The 22,843-nt window shown below is 38.8% G+C and overlaps 1 protein-coding gene across 1 annotated transcript; it reads left to right on the forward strand.

Moving 5' to 3' along the window:
- The first annotated feature begins 927 nt into the window (after positions 1-927).
- LOC134223790 (myeloid leukemia factor) lies at positions 928-22,052 on the forward strand. Its single transcript, XM_062702988.1, has 4 exons — positions 928-1,112; positions 4,450-5,013; positions 20,497-20,751; positions 21,496-22,052. Exons 1-4 carry the CDS (start codon positions 1,063-1,065, stop codon positions 21,575-21,577), a joined length of 951 nt encoding a protein of 316 aa, XP_062558972.1. The 5' UTR covers positions 928-1,062; the 3' UTR covers positions 21,578-22,052.
- The last annotated feature ends 791 nt before the right edge of the window (positions 22,053-22,843 follow it).

The following is a 22,843-nucleotide window of genomic DNA, read 5'->3' on the forward strand; positions in this document are numbered from 1 at the left end:
AAGAACGTCCCGAAACGAAACATGAAAATCAAATGAAGTGTCGACTATAGGGAAGCAATTTCCTATTATGGACCCCCAGGGGGTCTACTATAGGGCGAATTCAGTTCGACTTTAAAATGTTAATTTCGAAGAATAACGTCGAGTATTTGAGTGTTTTATGTATGTATCGTGAAGAGGAGATGCAGAGCTTGATATTAGATATCACGCAAAATTAATATTTTGAAAATTTCCACTCATTATGCCCGGAAGAGCAAAATTTCGCTACTAGGGGGTCCACTATTGGGCATTTTACCCTACGAATGCAAAAATGGTAACTTGGCTTAGAAACCTCGCAGTTAATAACTGTGGAAGTGCTTAATGAACACTAAGCTGCGAGGCGGCTCTGTCCCAGTGTGGGGATGTAATGCCAATAAGAAGAAGAAGAAGAAGTGGATTTACTCATTTAAATGAGTAGATCTATGTACTTATTCTCAAAATGGGTAAATTTTTCAGCAGAAAGGAGAGATAGCCATCATTTAGAAAAAAGTAAACTGCGGCAGGCTAGTTTCGAACTATAGACGTCGGGATCGGGAGGCCGGTGAAGAGCACACGTCCATTCGAAGCTTGAATACTCGGGAAGGTAAATGCGTAAATGCAGCAATGCGTAAAAGAAGCACTGTTGGTGGAATATTCAGGCACCTGGTATGAATTTCGATACTCCTCTGCTGACTTCCGATCGGAATCTTTTTCTATCTGAACTTTAATTTTACTGCAGTAAGAGATCGTACAAAAATGTACCCATATTAATGGTTAAACGATAATCACCGTGCATGTGAATATCTCTTTTTTGTTTGTTTTGGTAATCATTCTTTCAATTTCGTTTGGTTTTGAACCGACGTGTAGTTGTTTCTTTTTCGTGCCGAAAAGTTGGCTGCCCGGGCATTTTATTTTTCAGTCAGAGACGTCTCTTTTGCTTTGCTGCTAGTTGGAGTGAAAAAGGGAAAAAAGGTGTATAAATTTCTAGAACAGTGAATATTTTTCATTAAAATCCTGTCCAAATAGCTTGAGAAGCTATTTTTCATTATGTCGCTGTTCGGAATGTTGGGAGATTTAGAAGATGATCCAATTTTCGGGTAAGTAAAAAAGATACTGTTACTTTTATGTTGATTATCAGTGAAGTTGATTCGCTGGCTATATGTGGCGTGAAATAATGTTCTTAGGTAGACGTTTTCGTTAATCGCCAATTAGCAATTCTATATAAGAAAATTTTATTGTAATCGCGAAACTTAATACAAATTAATTTAAATTACAAACGGAATCGTTGACTACAGTAAACAAAATTAGATTTGCTGTTAAAAAAAGGTAGGGTGAAGGATCCAATTTCCGTTTCATCACCATATAATTAAAGTGCTGCAATGAAATTTTGGGCTAACATTTGACCGATTTCGAACCAACATCAGGCCAGTTCACACTGAATTACTTTTTGCCTTTCTCGTTTACTAAGCATACGTAAAGGCTATATGGCTATATGATCACTCCAAAACCAAACTTTTGATAAAAGGCTCGGAAACCCATAGTGTTATATACCAATCGACGAATTAAGGTGATGTCTGTTTTATACATATGTATGTGTACGTGTACAAAATTTTGTAGACACACTTTTCGGAACTTAGCATTGACCGAATCACAAGTTCCATTCGACGAGGAATCCTGCCCCATAAGCCATTTTATGAAAAGCTCAAATGACAGGAGACCTAACACTAATACAGTCAAACCTCCATGAGTCGATGTTCTATGACTCGATATCGACTCATGGAAGCAAATTATGCCATATTAAAAAATATTTTCTGGGTTACTGTGATGGTCCCTTCAAACAGCTTCCCAAGGATTTTCGATTCCACATCTCGATATTTCCATGAGTCGACGGTCCCTTCAACATCGACTCATGGAGGTTTGACTGTATTTACATTTTACAAGGAACATTTGCGAAAATGGAGTGAAATGATGATGTTGATGACGACTTGATGATGGTTTGATGCAAATTTACCAAAACAAAGACCGAGCCGTCCACTCAAAATTTCGATCAGCTGATCGAATCTGTCTCGTAAAATGGCTTATTGTTTGCTATTGAAAATTGGCCAGATTGGACTATGGGATCAGAAGTTTTGGCCAAAATACTATTTTTAATGAACAATAAAATGGGACTCCTCCACGTACCGTCCACCATCTGCACCGCACCATAGATGCTACGCAGCACTTTCCTTTCGAAAACTCCAAGTGTGTGTTGGTCCTACACGAGCATCGTCCAGGTCCCGTGTCCGTAGAGGAATACCGGTCTAATTAGCGTTTTGTAGATTGTCAGTTTGGTACGGCGGCGAACTCTATTCGATCGGAGCGTCTTGCGGAGTCCAAAGTACGTACGATTTCCAGCCACTATGCGTCTCCGAATTTCTCTGCTGGTATCAAATTCTCTTCCTACCATGTACTTCATCTTCGACGTATTCATGACTAGTCCGATCCGCTTAGCTTCCCTCTTCAGTCTGATGTAGGCTTCCTCCATCTTCTCAAAGTTACGTGCCATACTATCTATGTCGTCGGCGAAGCCAAATAGCTGGACGGACTTATTAAAAATTGTACCACTCATGTTAATCCCTGCTCTTCGTATTACCCCTTCCAAAGCGATGTTGAATAGCAGACACGAAAGACCATCACCTTGCCGTAACCCTCTGCGGGTTTCGAAGGGACTCGAGAATGCCCCTGAAACTTGAACTACGCACATCACCCGATCCATCGTCGCTTTGATCAACCGTGTCAGTTTATCCGGAAATCCGTGTTCGTGCATTAGCTGCCATAGCTGGTACCGGTCGATTGTATCATATGCGGCTTTGAAGTCGATGAATAGATGATGTGTGGGCACGTTATATTAGCGGCATTTCTGCAGTACTTGGCGAATGGCGAACACCTGGTCCGTGGTGGAGCGTTCGCCCATAAAACCCGCCTGGTACTGCCCCACGAACTTCCTTGCAATTGGTGCTAATCGATGGCATACAATTTGGGAGAGTATCTTGTAGGCGGAGTTCAGCAGTGTGTTTGCGCGGTTGTTGCTACAATCCAGCTTATCGCCCTTTTTGTAGATGGGACACACGACACCTTCCATCCACTCCTGCGGCAAAACTTCCTCCTCCCTAATCTTGGTAATGACCCAGTGCAGCGCTCTAGCCAGTGCCTCACCACCGTGTTTAAATAGCTCTCCTGGTAGTTGGTTAACCCCAGGGGCTTTGTTGTTCTTCAGCCGGCCAATCTCCTCCTGGATTTCCTGGAGATCCGGAGCCAGTAAATTTATGACCAGCGCGCGTTCTCTCAGGTCCATCACCATACTGCTATCTTCGTCTACTACATCGCCATTCAGATGTTCTTCGTAATGCTGACACCAACTTTGGATCACCTCTCGCTCGTTTGTAAGAAGGTTCCCGTTTATGTCCTTACACATATCAGGCTGTGGCACGTGGCCCTTACGTGAACGGTTCAACTTCTCATAGAACTTCCGTGTGTTATAAGCACGGCACAGTTGCTCCGTCTCCTCACGGCATTGATCTGCTGGCGCTTTTTCCTCCAGAAAATTGAGTGTTGTCTGTTCCGCGCCTGTTCATATCGTGCCTCGTTCGCCCTCGTGCGGTGTTGCAGCAATCTCGCCCATGCTACATTCTTCTCTCTACTAACTGCTCACATTCGCCGTCATACCAGTCGTTTCTCTGACCCGGGGGCACCGTGCCAAGTGCAACGGTTGCGGTGCTACCAATGGCGGATCGAATATCTCTCCAGCCATCTTAAAGAGACGCTGCGCCTAGCTGCTCTACCGTTGGGAGTGCCACTTCCAGCTGCTGCGCGTATCCTTGGGCAAGTCTACCGTCTTGTAGCCGCCCAATGTTTAGCCGCGGCGTCCGACTTCGATTCGTGTTGTACACCGTCGAGAGTTTTGAGCGCAGCGGTATGATCACAATACGAACCCAGACCGCAGTGACCTAGTGAGCAACATAGCTTGAGTCGTCTGCTAGTATTGTGTATCACATGGAGAGCCCAGAAAAAAAAGTTGGATTTTTCTCCAGATACAGGCAAGTTTCCCAACTTCGAAAGTAGTGCGCTGGATTCGGCTAAAGCCCTAAAGATGCGCTAAACAACGCATCAATTAGTTTGACAAATAAAACTTCGGAAGAAAGTTCGGTTCGGAAGTCCCGACTTCCGAATTCTAACTTGGTGCTACGCCGACAATAACATTTCAAGTTCACATATCTTGTTCGAATGTACTTAACCACTTGGGAAACTTCTTATGTATGCGTCTATTTATTTAATATGATATCAAATTGATATTTTTTAATATCATCGAAAAGTAAAACTTATAATATGAAAAGGCCTAATAATTATCATTTCAAATTTCACATCAATTTCTAAAGCACTACCTTGTAATTTCAGGCATCAAATGCGTGCTATGCGCCAAATGAACAACATGATGAACTCGCTGATTACTAATCCGTTCGGAATGTTCGGTGCCTTGGATAGCATTGCTGGACCATCATTGGTTGCTCCTCGTGGCGGTTTATCGTTGATGCCACACATGGGGCCAAATATGCAAATGAACCGGCTCCTAAACAACAATGATGGAACCATGTACAGTTCTAGCAGTGTATTCTCAATGACTTCCGGGCCCGATGGACCGCAGGTCTATCAAGCTACATCCAGTACCCGTGCTGGACCAGGAGGTATCAAAGAAACTCGCAAAACCGTTCAAGACAGTCGAAGCGGAACTAAGAAAATGGCCATTGGTCATCACATTGGCGAACGGGCGCATATTATCGAGAGGGAGCAAAATGTTCACACCGGTACGCAGGAGGAACGCCAAGATTACATCAATTTGGACGATGATGATGCGGAGGAGTTTGATCGCGAATTTCAAACCAAAGCACGTAGCACTCTGCATCTTGCAAGTGGACGTCGACCGGCTCTTCAGATAGAAGAAATACCCTCCGGCCAAGCCAAGTAAGTATAGGGGTGGACGGGGCAAGATCGCCATCCGGGGCAAGATGAGCACCTATTAATTTTACCCCTATTATGCCTTTTTCTCTCTAAATACCCCGCACACTGATAAACTAGAGTTCAACAAAAGACTCAGCACTAAAAAAATATTATAAAATATAATGAATCTAAAATACAGATAAATTACCAAAAGTTTGTGAAAACTTGGATTTTCTTATAAGAAATCAGCATTAGAATATGAAGTTTTTCAAAACAATTTTTTTAAAATAAACTTCTTGACAAAGTGTACAGTTACAATTTAATGTTTTATCTCAAATGGAGCAATATGAGCACTCTATTTTGAAACAATCAAAAAACACAGAAAACATTTAAACTTTTTTGTGCAGCCTACAACCATGATGCGCTGAAGATATTGATAACATAGGGAGTGAGTGCTAGTAATGGACCCCTTAAGGACGGAAATTTACTTCAATCGCTACGCTAGAGTCAGACTCATGACATATTGCCATTCTGTAGCACCAGATGACAAGTTTCAGTTATCAGCAATGCGTTTCGTACATTAAACATGCTAAAACATTCATTTTTACTACTAAAATAAGTATTTTAAAATAATGTAGCCAGATTGCCTATTATGGCCACCCCGGGGACCATAATACGCAACATAGAGTTTGTTTACATACGTATTATGGTCCCCCCCATTTGATTTACATATTCCATTTCCACATGTTCCTGTTGCCTATTATGGACCCCCCCTTGTGTGCTAGTAATGGACCCTCTAACGTGTTTACTTTTACAAATTAGTTAATATAACTTAATTTTAGTATCCCAAGCCAAAACAATTGCATGGAACAACTACCCTGATATGTGAAGCAACTTTATCCAATGGAATTTTGCAGGAAATCGTTGATTACAGCGTTAACTTTTAGTTTTTGTTCAGGGGGTCCAACATACGCACGGGGTCCATTATTAGCACTCACTCCCTACATTATCAAATTTACTGAAATTTTCGACTGATGATTTTGATGGTATCCTACCTACCTGGATACCTCGTTGGCTACAGCGTCGATACACCTATGCCTGGCGTATTGTAGAGCTCCATAATCGTCGGTCTTGGGCGATGTTCCTCCAGTTTCCCCGAACGGTCAGGGTCCCCAGGTCCGATACCACCGCGTGCAGCCAGGGTGTTCGTGGCCTTCCACGAAGTCGCCGGCCCTCTGGTTCTCTGTTGAATATTGTTTTCGCTATTCTTTCTTCCGACATTCGCACAAAGTGACCAGCCCACTGAAGTCTGCCGTATTTTATACGATTCACAATATTTTCTTCTTTGTATACTTGATACAGGTCATGATTCATGCGTCTGCGCCACACACCATTTTCTAGTTTCCCTCCGAGTATTGTACGCAGCACTTTTCGCTCGAAAACCCCGAAAGCTCTTCGGTCCGCCTCTTTTTACATCCATGCTTCGTGTCCATAAAAAGCCACTGATAGAATCAGAGTTTGGTTACGTGATCCGTAAAAGGCCCTGTTCGGCAATACGTCTTTTCACTTCACGGGAAACGTCATTGTCACATGTCACAAGCGTTTCAAGGTAAACAAATTCTTCAACAACTTCAAACACATCCCCATCAAGCACGGCGGTACCCCGTTTGGCATAATGGCCATTTGGCATAATTTGTATGCGGTGTCAAATTGAGGGCCGTTTGGCATAATGGTCATTTGGCATAAGGGCCGTTTGGTATAATAGCCATTTGGTATAATTTGTATGCGGTGTCAATTTAAGGGCCATTTGGCATAATTTACATACTGTTCTAAATCAATTGCCCAGGAATCTACTTACCATCATCGGAGGTGAATTACTCCGATGATGCGAAGTATACTTTAAAGCTCTAAAGATTATACGACAATTTGCGGTACAACATTCCGCGGTAATCCATTTCTTGATGTACCACATCGCGATCATTACCATTGCGCAATATTCTATTCTGCGTTTTGTATCATCCCGCAGTTAGAATTATTTTGCAGTGAATCGTTTTGGTGCCAATACCCGAGCAAATTCGAGTATTCAAAGAAGGCAAAATAACACATTTGGCCTTAAGGTAGCCTCAAACCTCGGGAATTTGGTCCGCGGATTTTTTCCCCATGTATTTTTGCATATGCGATGTTTTCGGGATTTGGGCACGGAAAATCAAAATCCCGGCCCCATTTAAAATGCACGGGGACCAAAATCCGGCGGAAAATTTTCCCGAGGTGTAAGGTAGCTTTTATACCGGGCAAATGCGAGCAGTTATAGAAGGCAAAATAACACATTTTGCCTTATAACAGGCAAACACGTGCATCACGAAACGGTACACCATAAAATTGTTGATACAGTCAATCCTCCATGAGTCGAGAATAAAGGGACTATCGGCTTAGGGAAATATCGAGAAGTGGAATATAAAATCCTTGAAAAGCTTCCCGAGCAACAAAAGTCAGGCAAAAATGGTTGCAGCAACCTGTTTGTGACCAAATCTGGTCACAGATGAATTGCAGTAATCTATGTGAAATACGTGCTGCTAGGGTTTTTATAATTTTATAATATGGCATAACTTGCTTCCATGACTCGATATCGAGTCATAGAATATCGTCTCTTGAAGGGTTCACTGTATATCCCGCTGAAGATTATTCACTTCAACACCTTATCATTTTCATTTCCTATAATTTACCCTTCTTTGAAACGCGAGCAGTTCTTTGTTTATTTCAATGGAATTTTTGAACTGACCATTTCTTGAAAGCCTTGATAGCAAAACTTGTATTCACTTTTTCTGTAATTTACCCTTCTTTATTGCATATGAATTGTTGCGAACGGCAATCAATTTGGAACCGTATATAAATTATGCCAAATGGCCTTTAAGCCAAACGGCCCTCAATTTGACACCGCATACAAATTATGCCAAATGGTCTCTACTAACGAGCCTGGATTAAAAACAAAGAGACGCAATACTCCTACCTTTAACAACCTTGTGCTCGATTGGAACAACCGATTTGACAGCAAATGCGCTGTTTCAATTTTGACACTTCATCTCTTTGTTATGAGTGCAGCCTCTTTAGTCTCTACAATAAATTTGATTGTAAAAACTCTCTTGTTTTTATATCATACCAATTAAATTGCCATATTGTTTTTCCAATACACGTACAATAAATGCTATTGCCAGCAAGATCCCTGTCCATGGATAAGGGGCTTGACGTTGATATTTCAAGTGTCTTAAAAAGATTTTTATTTTATTTTTATTTTTGTTGTTTAATAGAGTGCTTTTTTCAAACAAAGGTTAAGTTCAACACTAAATTAAAAAATTAGGATATTTTTCCATTTTTTATATCTCTTTCACAAGAATATCGTTATTTTAATGGTAATGGTTTGAAAATAAGCTCCGTAGAGAAACTTTTATCACATCTTACTTAAATAAGGTTAACAGTTATACCAAACACTTGAGGTACCATGCCTCCAAGTTAACTAATGGTTAGTGTCGCACGATCTAACAACAACTGCCTATTGGTAAATTTGGAGGTGCCGGCAGGGCTCAGTAGGGGTCTAACTAACATAACTCTAATACTAACAAGACCCTGAAACAAACGCTTATCCAAATAGCATACATCTATTTATACTTGTAGTAGTAGCTAACAATAATTCATTTTGTACCCGTATAGCTGAAGTAGAATTTTAGTAGTGAAAAGTAGAATTTGTAGATTTACTAATTTGGCATTGGAGATAGTGAATGTATCTATTATATCTTCTCGATAATCTTTTTATTTTAGTCTCTCTAGCTGCATGGATCAACGCAAAAAAAAACTGTTTCTCTCTAGTGTTTCTCGTATTAAGACAAATTCGCTGACCTTTACCTTATAATAAAATAAATGACCGATAGTAAAATAAATGACTGAAATTTAAAGATATCAAATAAATAATAAAAAACGAAAATAAATACATGACCATCGGTGGACAGAAAGATAAGATACAGAGTTCTGTTTAGAATAGTTAATTGAGACCATTGCACTCACAAGATAGAGAATAACTAGTACCACTATTATTGCTACAAGACTAATAACTTGACCACTTACGGAAATGAGGATAGACCATAATATGGTCTATTATGATGCGTTGAATATTGTATACCCTGAATCTGAATAACTGAATTTTAGACCTCATTATTTTAATAAATAATAAAGGTTTGAATATTAGAAAAGGGAATAGAACTTGACCAAAAAAAGCAATTACGGAACAACTGGACAGAAATTTTGTATAATGATCACTATTAGACTACTGAAACTTTAACATATGACATTACTGTGACTGATAGGATACAATTAACTCGACGACGTATTGACAAACATCCGATACTCAACCGTGTTAAAATAAGGGAAGCTCTTCAATGTGTCCATTTATTACAATAGTACTTAAATTCTAGATTGCTTTGAGAATAGGTCGTATGTGCAAAAAAGAGGCTCTCTTTGTTCACGCTCTCTTTCGCTTGTACATAAGCTAGTTTTGCATATTTTGCCACATTTTCACTTCAGAACGCTAGACAAAGCTATAATCTTCAGATATCTGCCAAGAAATCTGAAGTAAACTTTATTATAGATCTGTAATAATCGAAAGAGAATGGAGGCAAAGAGAGACTCTCTTTTGCACATACGACCTATTCTCAAAGCACTCTAGAATTAATCTATTTTGAAACTACCCTACCAGAATGATATCATTACATCTTTATTCGAAATTGTTACTTGGAAATGGCAACAGTACCACCCGTTGTCAACATAGACTACTATTAGGTATTGAATGTCGGCTCCAAGTAACTAATAATTAAATTTACATGTTAACTACTTATTCAGAAAACATCTATGTACATGTTGAGCTTCCATTATTTGTTCGGTTTATAATTGACAGACTGTAGATAGAAAGAATAATGTATCGGTATGATCACAATACAAACCCAGGCCGCAGTGACCTAGTGAGCAACATAGCTTGAGTCGTCTGCTAGTATTGTGTATCACATGGAGAGCCCAGCCGAGATACCAGTCTATTAAGACTACAACTGGTCAACTCTCGAAAAAAAAAAAAAAAAAAAAATTAATAAATGCTATTGCCAGCAAGATGTTGGAAATAAAATTACAATAAATTTGATTGTAATGGCTAAATTTTGTTCGAGAAAAAAGCGATTTTTTTATTGTAAAGATACATAACAACCCCCATTTTCTATTGCAAAATTGCCATTTACAATAGGTGTTATGGTGGAAAACCATATTCTCTAATGTTATTCTGTTGTGATGTACAGTAGAATTTATCGTCAATACCATTAATTTCATCGTACTGTTCAAGTAAGGGAAGATCCATAAAGTACGTCACGCAAAAATGGGTGATTTTGGACCCCCCTCCCCCCTTCGTCACACTTTTTGTAATAAACCTCTAAATTTTTTGTATGAGTCGTCACGCTGCTCGGAACCCCCCCCCCCCCAGGAGCGTGACGTACTTTGTGGACGGCCCCTAAATTCTATTGTAATTCTATTGGGATTTTTTATTAGGGAGAGAATTAACACTGTTGTTTACATTTTAGAACCAAATCCAGATCTCGCACATGTCGGGGTAGGGCTTCACTGTTCCGCCTTCTCCCCCTGCTCACGACCAGTGAAACAAATTTTGTTTGTCTTTGTGTAATGGACAGCGGATCTCTTAACCCTTTCTTTCCCGGTTGTAGTAGAGTTCAATAAAATTTTGCACCTTCCAACTTTCATCGAAAACATTTAGCGCAATATTTAGCGAATCCTAATGGTCACATTATACAGCTTATTTAATCAATTTTGTATAAAAATAGTAAAACTATTGAAATCAATCGAGTAACTATTGATTTACAATCAATTACGTATTTTAAAAAAAGAGGTCATTTACTCCTTCGTCTTATTCCGAGCAAATTCGTACTTTTGAAGTAGGGGTCACCCAGTCTTATGCCTTATTCCGAGCTAATGCGTACTTTTGAAGAAGAGGTCATCTACTCTTGTGTTGTCTTCTTCTTCTTCTTCTTCTTCTTCTTCGTTGGCATTACATCCCCCACTGGGACATTGCCGCCTCGCAGCTTAGTATTCATTAAGCACTTCCACAGTTATTAACTGCGAGGTTTCTAAGCCAAGTTACCATTTTCGCATTCGTATATCATGAGGCTAACACGATGATACTTTTATGCCCAGGGAAGTCGAGACAATTTCCAATCCGAAAATTGCCTAGACCGGTACCGGGAATCGAACCCAGCCTTGTGTTGTCTACTCTTCCTGGAAAATGCGTACGCTTGAAGAAGGGGTCATTCACTGTTTCGCCTGATTCTGGTAAAATGCGTTCTTTGGAAGAAGAAGTCATTTACTCTTGTGCCTTAATCCGGTCCTCTTCCCCTACAGGAGTTGTTTTAGATTTATGAACAGTGTTTTATCGTGAATTAGCATAAGGATGAAGAAAGGACTGATATAAATAAATAACTGCCTATGATCGCATTTTTGTAACAATCGACAGTTTAATATATGTCTTCTTCTTCTTATTGGCCTTACATCCCACACTGGGACAGAGCCGCCTCGCAGCTTAGTGTTCATTAAGCACTTCCACAGTTATTAACTGCGAGGTTTCTAAGCCACATTACCATTTTTGCATTCGTATATCATAAGGCTAACACGATGATACTTTTATGCCCAGGGAAGTCGAGACATTTTCCAACCCCAAAATTGCCTAGACCGGCACCGCGAATCGAACCCAGCCACCCTCAGCATGGTCTTGCTTTGTAGCCGCGCGTTTTACCGCACGGCTAAGGAGGGAGGCTTAATATATATGTGTGTGTGTCCATTCTAACCCCCACTGGCTGGCAGTGATGTTATGGAAAAAGCTAACCGTATTAGGTACAGTCAGATTTAGTCCGGGAATTAGAAGGTGCTAGCTCTACCGCAGCTCGAGTGACCCATTTCAGACTGCCTGGTATTTCATGACCAGTCCGAGGTCACTTTTGCAAACAGTAAGCCCCGCCTGTTTATGCTACCATTATCAATTGGATAATGGATCCATAAACAGACTTCCGGATTGTCTACTCCAGCACGGAGGGAGGTTTAATATATGTATCAATATTAAAAACTAATAAATTTTCTAAAAATCGTCAAAAATTACAGAAAAGCTTTTTTTGGTCTTCCCTAGCGTCAGTCAGATTAGGGGAAAGTGGGGCAAGATGGCCATCCCAAGCGGTAGCCCTTGTAAAATAGTGACACTCCTTCAAATTCTGCCGATTTGTCCATGAAACACCTTTATGATGACCCGTCTTTGACATAAGTATCAATAAACACTGATTAATGACGTTTCAGTATCTTATAAACTGGTTTTAAAAAAGGTGTTTTTATGATGCCTATATTTACCATATGGGGCAATATGACCACCCCCTCGGGGCAAGACGAGCGTGGACCAAAAACTATATCAAAAGTGTGCTAAATTTATTTAGAATGAGGGACACATTTCTTGCACCTCTATGGATTATGTTTAAATGATGCTTCGCTTAAAAATGTCGTATTTCATGTTGATTTCATGACAACTGGCACTACGACAATATCAGAATTTGCCTAAAACTAATTTTTACTGTTAAAACCATATCCTTTGTTTTCGGTGGTGGCTGGCCCAATTATTACTTCCGGTCTTTTACTATACTTAGTATAGTAATAGTCAAGCATTCGTTCTACATATTACTAATATGGGGCTAAGCGTGGTGAATTGTTATAGAATTTAAAAAGAAAACGAATGCTAAGACCAAGTGCCACTGGATGACTCCAAACGGGCCAGTATAATGTGGGGTAGTCAGGGTTTAACTAAATTAGCTAATAGTATAACTTATTTTGCCACGCATCAATTTCAGTATAATTTGTTTCTACGAATCAAATTCCTAGAAGTTAGGTTTTCAGCATTACTTAGCGCAAGAGAGGGTTTAAACTCTGCGTTAAACTGAATTTTATTCGCCGATTCGGGGCGTTATCATGAGTGATCAGCACTCATGGAACACATTGTTTAATGCGAATGTCAGCCGGGTTCGATCAAAAGTGTAAGATTTAGTGTAATTAGTTTATTTATTTTTATTTTTAGTCATCAAACGTTAGGAGCATGTTTTCAGTGTCGCACAGCCCAGGAGAGGGTGTAAGCGGTGTAAGCTCACAACGGTATAGTGTAGGTCGTCCTCGATTGGGGTCCTGTGGGTCGCATGTAGTGGCTGTGCTCGGGGCAGTTATGTGTTGAAAGCGGTTTCGGGGCAGTTAGGATTGAGTTTTAATATAAACAGATGTAGGATTGAACAAAGTTATAACCTTTAAGGTTCATATTGTGGAGACTATTGACAGCCAAAGCGTTGAGGATAAGCTTTTAGTTAGCAACTGAATTAATTTATCCGATTTGGAATCCTAGATTGAATAGTAGGTATATATGGACAATAATAGAAACTATATACAGTTATCATTTTATTAAGTATTGAGGATATGTTTTTGGTTAAGTTGAGTATCAGATGGGCATGTGTGATATCCATTAGTAAGACAGAATTATTAGAACTGTATTTTTGTCTTTGTAGTAAGATTAATTACTTACTAATGTTTTGCGGGCCGGCGAGTGAGAGCGGCCCATTTCTTTTATCTACCTCTTTCCAGACGACCAGTGATGAAGAAAATCTTATTGTTCCGGTATCAGCAGTGGTATTCATATTCATAACAACCACCGTCAATACAGGAAGTCTGTGTTCACAACGTGATTACTTCAAGGACAATCCCAACATCTTCTGTGAATTGCAGATGAGTATTACGTTTATATTTTAATTGCACTGAGTTCTAATCTGATCGATGAATGAATTTACTTGTCACTAATCAATATCATTAGTAAATTTAAATATTCCCGTAGATTAGAAAAGCAAGTGCATATATTTCTATTTTATGGCAACATATCACAACGAAACGGACCCTTGGGAGCCTTAAGTAAGATCTCGGTCCGGTTGCATCTAAGGAGATCTTAGTGCAGTGCACACCGGACGTGTTGCCCAGGAGACGTATCGCTCAGCGGTATTTAAATACAACGCAGATAGGCTATGGTCAGAGGGTGCGTTGATATTACAAGATTACAAGATTACAAAACCATATCCTTTGTTTTCAATCATCTCTGATTTAAATGTGCATTTAAAAATGCATTTTTTAAATGCATTTAAGGGTTAGGCGACTCTTAATCCTGGAGATGATCTTGTTGCTATACACTGCCGTCATACATATATTTGTCCCATGTTTGCTGGGATTTCCTATGTACATGGGACAGTTATGCGTAGAACGGCAGTACAGTTGGCAATACCGCTCCATGCCGACGTATATCCAAAGATTGATATCCCAGCGAACCTAATTACTGTGAATCTCTATAATTTTTATTGTATATAGGCTATAGTTATATAAAAGCTTCGGTAAATATCAATTTGTCCTGAAAAATGAGTAATTTAGGCTTCAATTGTTAAACTATGTAACTAGAAAATTATAAGAAAATTCGAATTTCAACTAAATCATCTTCAAATCAATATTACAAGAACAAGTGAGGTTGTCAAAGTTTTTCAGTTGTATAGCCCTTTTACATTATTGTGCACCATCCCTTGTAATAATAATGGGAATATCCCAACTAACAATTTTGGTGCTAAAAGCTTCAACTTCTAGCCTTTGACTGTATAATATTTGAATGAAAGCAGCCAATGCTGAATAAAAGAAAAGCCTCCGCAAATAGTTCCTTAAACTTCAACTCGACTATTACCCAAATATCTATCAGCTAGTTACTTTGTGCCGAATATATTTCATCTTTTATCGTTTATGCAGCTTTCATAGTCATAAAACAGCTCTGTCTGAATTAGCAAAAGCTTATCGGTTAAGAGCTCATGTATGTAATTAAGTTGCTTGTTAGCAACTTCCTATATTACGGTGAGTAGCATTCACAATGAAAATGTTTTCGCTGTTGTTATAGCACTAACAATATAGCGTAATGGCGCTATAAATGAACTAACGAAGCTTTTAGGCAACTTCTGTATCTTTGAAGATTACACAACGTTTAAGTAAACCTTATACTGCTCCTTTTAATAGCTTATCAGTATGGAACGTCAAAACCGCAATGTTTACATTTGATTCTTGTTGCCGGAGCTGTGTATGAGTTATTGATTTCTGTAATGCAGCTACAAAGGTATTCTCCTGTTCTTATAGCAACTGACAAAGCGCTGTCATTAATGCTAGCAGATAGTGTAATAAAACAAGCCATTTAGAAGCGATATTGCTGTTGACGGCTACTGTTAAACGATTAGCAGCAGAGTAGCATCTATACAGATCGAGAAAATGTTGCCTAAAAACAATTTCAGCGATTGATGATGCATAAAAGTTAGCCCACAGAACATGCTGACAGATGTTTGAATAATGGTTGAAATAATGCTGAAAGCATACTTTTTAAGCTTATGTGCATGTAGGCCTCTTCCTAACGTTTATACAGCATGAATCTAAAAATTGCGTTAGTAAAACAACCTATAGGGTATGCGAAGAAGCACATCCATAATTTTCTTTGTTATTTACATATGTCAAAATGATAGTGATGACAAAGCAGCGGCCATTGAATCAGGAGATCAGGAGTTCGAATCTAGGTAGCAACAAAATTGATATTTGAGTTTTCACAAAAAAAACATTAAATAAACTCCGAAATTTACTCTCCTCTCAAATAATATTTAATCAAAATGAATTCAGTGGCTGTATAAAACTTATTTAACAGATTTAAAAAATCTGAATAAGCGCCATTGAAGCGAATTATATTACTAAATGGTTTAATAAAGATTGAGAAAAAATTGTGTAACATGCTGTAAAGTAGTTGTGCAGGCACGTCAAAAACAGCTGAATAGATTCGCCAGATTTGCTGGTAAAAGCATTGAATAGAAGTTCTTGATCATATGTATAGCACACATATTCAGCTTAAAGCCGTATAGACGAGTTGAAATAACATTTACATTGACATTAAATGTTAGTTGGGATAATGCTCACTTAAGGCATAATTAACGTTGGCTGTCTTGCCCCATATGGCCATCTTACCCCACTTTCCCCTACTTGTTATTTGAGTGCAAATTTATTGCGAAATTTTTCGTTATAGGAGCACGGCATACTAGCGATAGAATTTTCAAATGTTACTGTTATGCGGTTACTTCAATTTTACAAAACAACTTGCTAGTTTTTTCGGGTTTTCTAGAACAAACTTACTGATTTCTCTTAGTCGGCTCAAAGAACTAACAATTTGGAGACGATTTCAAAGCTTAACTCAAAATCGTCAAAAATGCAAATGTTACAAATATGGGATCATGAGCAGTGTAGCAATTGTAGAAATAATCAAATCAATAATACATTACTGGGGGAGCTGGCCATTTGGCATAAAGTCATATGGCATAACGCCATTTGGCATAAGGTCATTTGGCATAACGGCCATTTGGCATAACGGACATTTGGCATAATTGTGACCAGCGTCAAAAGTAAGGGTCTTTTGGCATAACGGACATTTGGCATAACTTTTCTTTGCGTTCGGTGAATGGTGACTAAGTGATGCGGGAAACACCCCGGAATAGTAAATATAACACCCGTCGATAACAATATTAAAAAGACATTATCCTCTCGTGGAAAGAATGCTTTTGCAATGCAATGCAAAAGTAGGCGTATGCCCGGATTAGAGCAATGGTGGATGTAATCCTTTCTTTAGAAGTAGGCGTGTTCTAAAGAAAGGATTACATCCACCATTGCTCTAATCCGGGCATACGCCTACTTTTGCGTTGCATTGCAAAAGCATTCTTTCCACGAGACGATAATGTCTTTTTAATATTGTTATCGACGGGTGTTATATTTACTATTCCGGGGTGTTTCCCGCATCACTTAGTCACCATTCACCGAACGCAAAGAAAAGTTATCGGATTATGGCAATGGAGGATGTGATTCCTTCTTTAAAAGTAGGCGTGTGGGCGTATTATGGCAATGAAGGATGTGATCCCTTCTTTAAAGGTAGGCGCTTGCCCGGATTAAGGTCATGGTGGATGCGATCCCTTCTTTAAAAGAAGGCTCTTGCATGGATTGTGGCAATGGAGGTTGTGATCCCTTTTTTTAAAGTAGGCGCTTGCCCGGAGTATGACAATGGTGGACGTAATTCCTTCTTTAAAAGAAGGCGCTTGTCCGGATTGAGACAATGGTGGATGTGATCTCTTCTTGAAAAGTAGGCACATGCTCGGATTAAGGCCATGGTAGATGCGATCCCTTCTTTAAAAGTAAACGCTTGCATGGATTATGGCAATGGAGGATGTGATGCCTTTTTTAAAAGTAGGCGCTTGCCTGGATTATGACAATGGTAAATGTGATCCCTTCTATAAAAGAAGGCGCTTGCCTGGATTGAGGCAAAGGTGGATGTGATTCCTTTTTTTTAAATAGGCGCTTGCACAGAATATGGCAATGTAGGGTTTGATTCGTTCTTTGAAAGTGGGCGCTTACCCGGATTGAATCGATGGTAGATGTAATCCCTTCTTTAAAAGTAGGTGTGTGGCCCGAATTGTAGCAATGGTAGATGTGATCCCTTCTTTAAAAGTAGGCCCTGCCCGGATTATGGCAAATGATGGATGTGACTCCTTCTTTATAAGTAGGCGCTTGCCGGGAATAAATCAATGGTAGATGTGATCTCTTTCCCGAGTAGCACAATTCAGATTGATTTGGTTGCAGTAACTCATATGTGACTTGATTTGTTTTAGTAACTCGTCTACGACAAGTGTATTGCTTGAGTTTTTTTAAAGTTAGGCGCTTGTCCGGATTAAGGCAATGGTGGATTTGATCCGGTCTTAAGGCGCATGCCCGGACTGAAGCAATGGTGGATGCAATCCCTACTTTAAAAGTAGGCATGTGGTCGGAATAAGTCAGTGATGGATGTGATCCCTCCCTCGGAAGCAGTTCTGCCGTTTTGTTATTTCATTCTTCCGGAAAATGTCTACCATCTGCCTAAATTTATCGGAAAACTGCCTCGACCTACTTTATCTACGCTAAACATTACAGGAAATATCCCTTTCGTTTTCACAGTTCAAAATTATGCCAAATGTCCGTTATGCCAAATGACCCACTCTTTTCTTGCAGTTCTAAATTATGCCAAATGTCCGTTATGCCAAATGACCCACTCTTTTCTTGCAGTTCTAAATTATGCCAAATGTCCGTTATACCAAATGACCATTATGCCAAATGGCCTTTATGCCAAATGGCGTTATGCCAAATGACCCAGACCCCATTACTGGTCAAGGTAAAATAAGTATTAAGAACTGATAATAGATTGAGGAAAAATAGAGATGTGATTTGCTGCAAATCTGTATAATAAAGATAAAAAAAAATATTTGCAGCCCTAGGTTGGCTCATCTCTGAAATTTGAAGGTGTTGGAGAAGATGCCAAAATATTAACAGACGCAAAAATGTTTATTATCTCAACGGATTCTTCAATTTATTTAAGGGTAGCTCTAGGACGACATTGGAAAAGGACGTAACGGTAAAAATTATTCTCCCCGGTTCCTCGTCTGCATACATAGACAAAGAACTGAAAAGAATAAATTTTGGCTGTTACACGCTTTTCAAATGTTGGTCGAGAACTATAGATTTTAAAAATAGTTAAAGGCTTTTAAAATTGACCTCAAATTAGCCAAGGAATTGACTGAGACAATAAAACTAAATAAATTTGTGACAGAGAACTTCAATTAAAATAAAATATAATTATTCACGATTTTTACAAAAAAAACCCATATTAATCCACCTACAGTGAGATTTTGACCCTTCCTTAAGCCCCAAACGCAATACAACGGAACGGCGACGGAAACGGCAAATTTGTCAGAAAATATATGGGCTAACTGTCAAATTTTCCGTTTCCGTCGCCGTTCCGTTGTAGTTGTATTGCGTTTGGGGCTTTAATTATAAGGAATTTTTTCCAGACTCCAGTATTTAAACCGAGATAAAACTACTCAGCTTCCCACGGTGATTTACCGTGAAGCTGACAAAATAATTGCCTACCCAAAGGCGGATGTCATGGGTTGAATGACAACTTAACGAATGATAACGTACTGTGCTTCATGCAGCCTATCTATAAGGCGCTCGTCGGATTGAATAACTATTGTGCCATGGTTAGTAACTATCGTAACGGTGGTTTAATATATTGTACTCGTAATTTCCAGAGACCTCGATATTAATTAATCCAGAACTAACTAAATCAGTCATTAATCTGAGCGAAACTCAATAGCGTTCAATAATAACATATATTTCGCCTTATGGATGCCTAATTTGGTAAAACTAAACTTGTTCAATACCTTAAAAATGAGCGAGATTTTTATGGTAGTAAATTTCAGAATTTGCACACATACGCACACATACATGCATACAAGTGATCTATTAGTGTCTCAAAACATGCTCACATTTGCTATCTAGCTTCCACTGAAGAAATTTTTGAAATCCCTTTCAATTTTTACGTTTTTGCTTTTCTGAGAAGATTTTTTTGTACATGCTTCTATATGTTCCTAAATTAAAATCATTTGTTTCTTTGAAACAAATCAGAAAAGTAGGCATAATTCCATGTCATATTATTTGTTATAATTATATTTTCAATGTCAAAGTGTATTTGTTTAAAAAACCATACATTTTATTTAATAATTCACGAGATTTCTTGATAGATCAATACGTAACACACCTGCGTAACGCATACAAAGTGAAATTATAGATACTTCCGAAGGAAGGGTCAAAAATATTTGAAATCTTCAAAATTATGTCGGCAATTTTTATAAAAATATCGGGAAATATGCGGGAATTTTGAAATGGAAGTTAAGTGGTTCTAAAGGCTATGGGATCACTCCAAAACCGAACTTTTGATAGAAGGCTCGGAGCCCCATAGTGTTATATATCAATCTACTCAGTTCGACGAATTGAAGTGTGTGTCTCTGTGTCTGCGTCTGTGTCTGTGTGTGTTTTTTTTTCGGAAGAAATTCGGTAAAACTATTTTTTTTTTCGGTCAGTTTAAATATTTTTTACTGTCAGTACCTAAATTATTTTGCTGTCTTCAGTATTTTCATTCATGTTAACTGAGTTACCGGTAAGAAATATCAATTTTGATATTTGGTTTACTGATATCTCAGTAAAATCATTATTTACTGAACTATGTTAAGATCTGTAAAAATATTTAACGAACAACAGAACCCTGGTTAAGTGTGTATTCTTCAGTGCAGGATAAACTCGAATCCTCTCGCTGCTTCCAGCATAACAGTAAAGTAATGATAAATTCTTTGCATCAAGAATCAAATTATTTCCAATATTTTTCGATCGTCTAGAGCGACCCCATGGGCTGCTTCAAAATTGTTACATTAAAGTGCATCGTTTTGAATTTACATCTTGCTGCTACTTTTTTTCCGCATCATTCAGCCCGGCGCATATCCGTGCTATTGCAAACACACCGTACAATGTGACTATGCCGTCCGACAGCAGCAGTGGCCAGTACCAGCGTAATTCGGCCTCGCCGTCCTCGCCATCATCGTCGCCAGGTGCTGTTAATCGCAAGAGGATTACGGGTGCTCCTGCTGTGCCAACTGTGACGCCACGCAGAGCGATACGATCTCCGGCTTCGTCCCCGCTAGCGATGCCACCATCATCAACAGGCACCGGTCACATTACGACAAGGTATTAGATTGTAATTTTTATGTTAATGTAGGCAATTGTGAGAAAGGCAGACCACGTGGTTTGCCCCAAGTAGAAAGTCATGCCTCCAATCGCAGGCTCGTTCATTCCCTATTTTGTGTTAGTATGGGGAAATGGCAGGTATTTTGAGCAGACGATCGTGCTAAAGGGATGTTTAGAAAGAAACCCTTTCAGTAATGTTCCATTACAACAAGGTGCAACGTAAGTTCTCGAGTGAGCACAAATGAGAATAGGACCAATTTCGTGAATATCTGCCATTATCCTTCTCTGCATATGTCGCAGGTTGTAGCAATCCAGCTCTACATTCAACTAACTAGTGGACGGTCATGAGTATTATTAGATATTCTTATACAATTTCGACACTATCTACATGGGAAAATTATCTATCTTTCGAAAAATATGTTTTCTTTTATCTCTGTTTCGGGGTTGATAAAATAGTAGGGTTATTGATGACATTCCAGGCAGGGTCCGATTTTTGATACGGCCCAAAAGCCAAAAATAGACACATTTATTTAAAAACAAAACTTAAAGGTGCAATTGCGAGCAAAAGTGTATGATTTACAATCCGGAGTAAGGTGCACAAGAGGAACATCAAGAGTATATTCTCTAAAATTTATGTATTATTAACTTTGAAGTTATTTTTACATTTAACTTTGACATGTTTCATATCGACGATTAGTAAAGTATTTACACGGCAATTACATATTGAATATTTTATTTTTGCAGCGTCCACCCACACCCTTACAACATGGCTGGAAGGAAGCATCGTTCCATCAAGGGACCGTCCTCTTCTCCTTACCATCAATAGGCAAAAAATCTCGACAGAGAAGTTATAAATATTTGACACGCGAGCAAAAGTCTATCCCCGCAAATTTGACATTTTTAGCTGTATCAATTCGTGCTATGGTAAAACTAGTTCCATTGAATGACAAACAACCGCCATTGCTCAATGCAATCACATTCATTGGTGGCTGTATACTAAGTACATCGTAAACAATCCCGCGGCTTGCTGAATCCTAAAAAGATACCAAGATTACAATTAATAATCCGAATCATACGACTGCTTATCTTCTTTCTTCTTATTAGGATTAGTTAATACGTTCTATATTCCTCGAGAAGCGTCAGGATTAGGAAGTACACGATAATATTTTAAGTCTTTAAATCGTAAACTTATGTATGCGTTCAAGATGTTCTATATTATTGAAGTTGTTTTTAACAATCATAGTGAATAATAGTTCTTTTTCAGATGAGTAATAATAAATAGCCTAAGAATAAATACCAAACATTTTATTATTCTGTGAACAGTCCAAAATTGTATCATAATTTTAGCAGTTGATAAAAAAAATAGTCACATGGCTCACTAATATGGATTCAAGATTTTTTATGCTTTCCACGATGCATTGTGGGTTATGGGGATAAAAAGGTTCGCAATTAAATTTCCTTTACACATGGATGCTTGCGTAATGGCAATGTATCATTGCATGCACGAATGTATCATTGCATGCACTAATTACGTGAGGAAGTTTTCAGGGCTTTCCAACACACCTCCCCCCCATGTAAGATTTTTGCATACAAAACATTTTTCATTGATATGGGTTGTAAGAAAATGGCAGATTCCCTGCCTTTCCCATTAAAACAAATTTCATCGAGCTGAACGAAGCACTTCGCCAAATTGATTGGGACATTCTAGAAGCAGCTCCCAACGTAGATGATGCCGTTAGTCTTTTTATACAACTGATTTTATTTATTTAAATCATTTATTTAAAGGCTCACTCGCCGTATCCAGCTTTACTGAGCCAAAAGTTTGTTTACCAATGTTTGGTATAACCTGTCCCGCTTTAATTTTTCTTTAATATAAACCTTTCTTTCCGTGCAACATTAACAACCGTGTCGTTGTGACCCGTACTTGGGGAACACTGATTACCGCATACTTTTTTGGTTTCATTTTCTTCCTTCCGCTTTGAACACCTCTATGTCGGTAACCTCATTGTAGTCGGCAGATGAGCTCGATGTGTTTTCGTCAACATCAGTTCATTCGTAGATTCGTTTTGTGGCGATGCTGTTTGCAGTTCGA

The sequence above is a fragment of the Armigeres subalbatus genome, chromosome 3, assembly GCF_024139115.2.
Source record: "Armigeres subalbatus isolate Guangzhou_Male chromosome 3, GZ_Asu_2, whole genome shotgun sequence".
NCBI classification, from domain to species: domain Eukaryota; kingdom Metazoa; phylum Arthropoda; class Insecta; order Diptera; family Culicidae; genus Armigeres; species Armigeres subalbatus.

Coding starts and splice junctions, on each gene's coding strand:
- LOC134223790 (XM_062702988.1), top strand. CDS start 1,063: ATGTCGCTGTTCGGAATGTTGGGAGATTTAGAAGATGATCCAATTTTC. Junction 5,014..20,496: donor ATACCCTCCGGCCAAGCCAA/GTAAGTATAGGG, acceptor CGCATCATTCAG/CCCGGCGCATATCCGTGCTA. Junction 20,752..21,495: donor ACCGGTCACATTACGACAAG/GTATTAGATTGT, acceptor TTATTTTTGCAG/CGTCCACCCACACCCTTACA.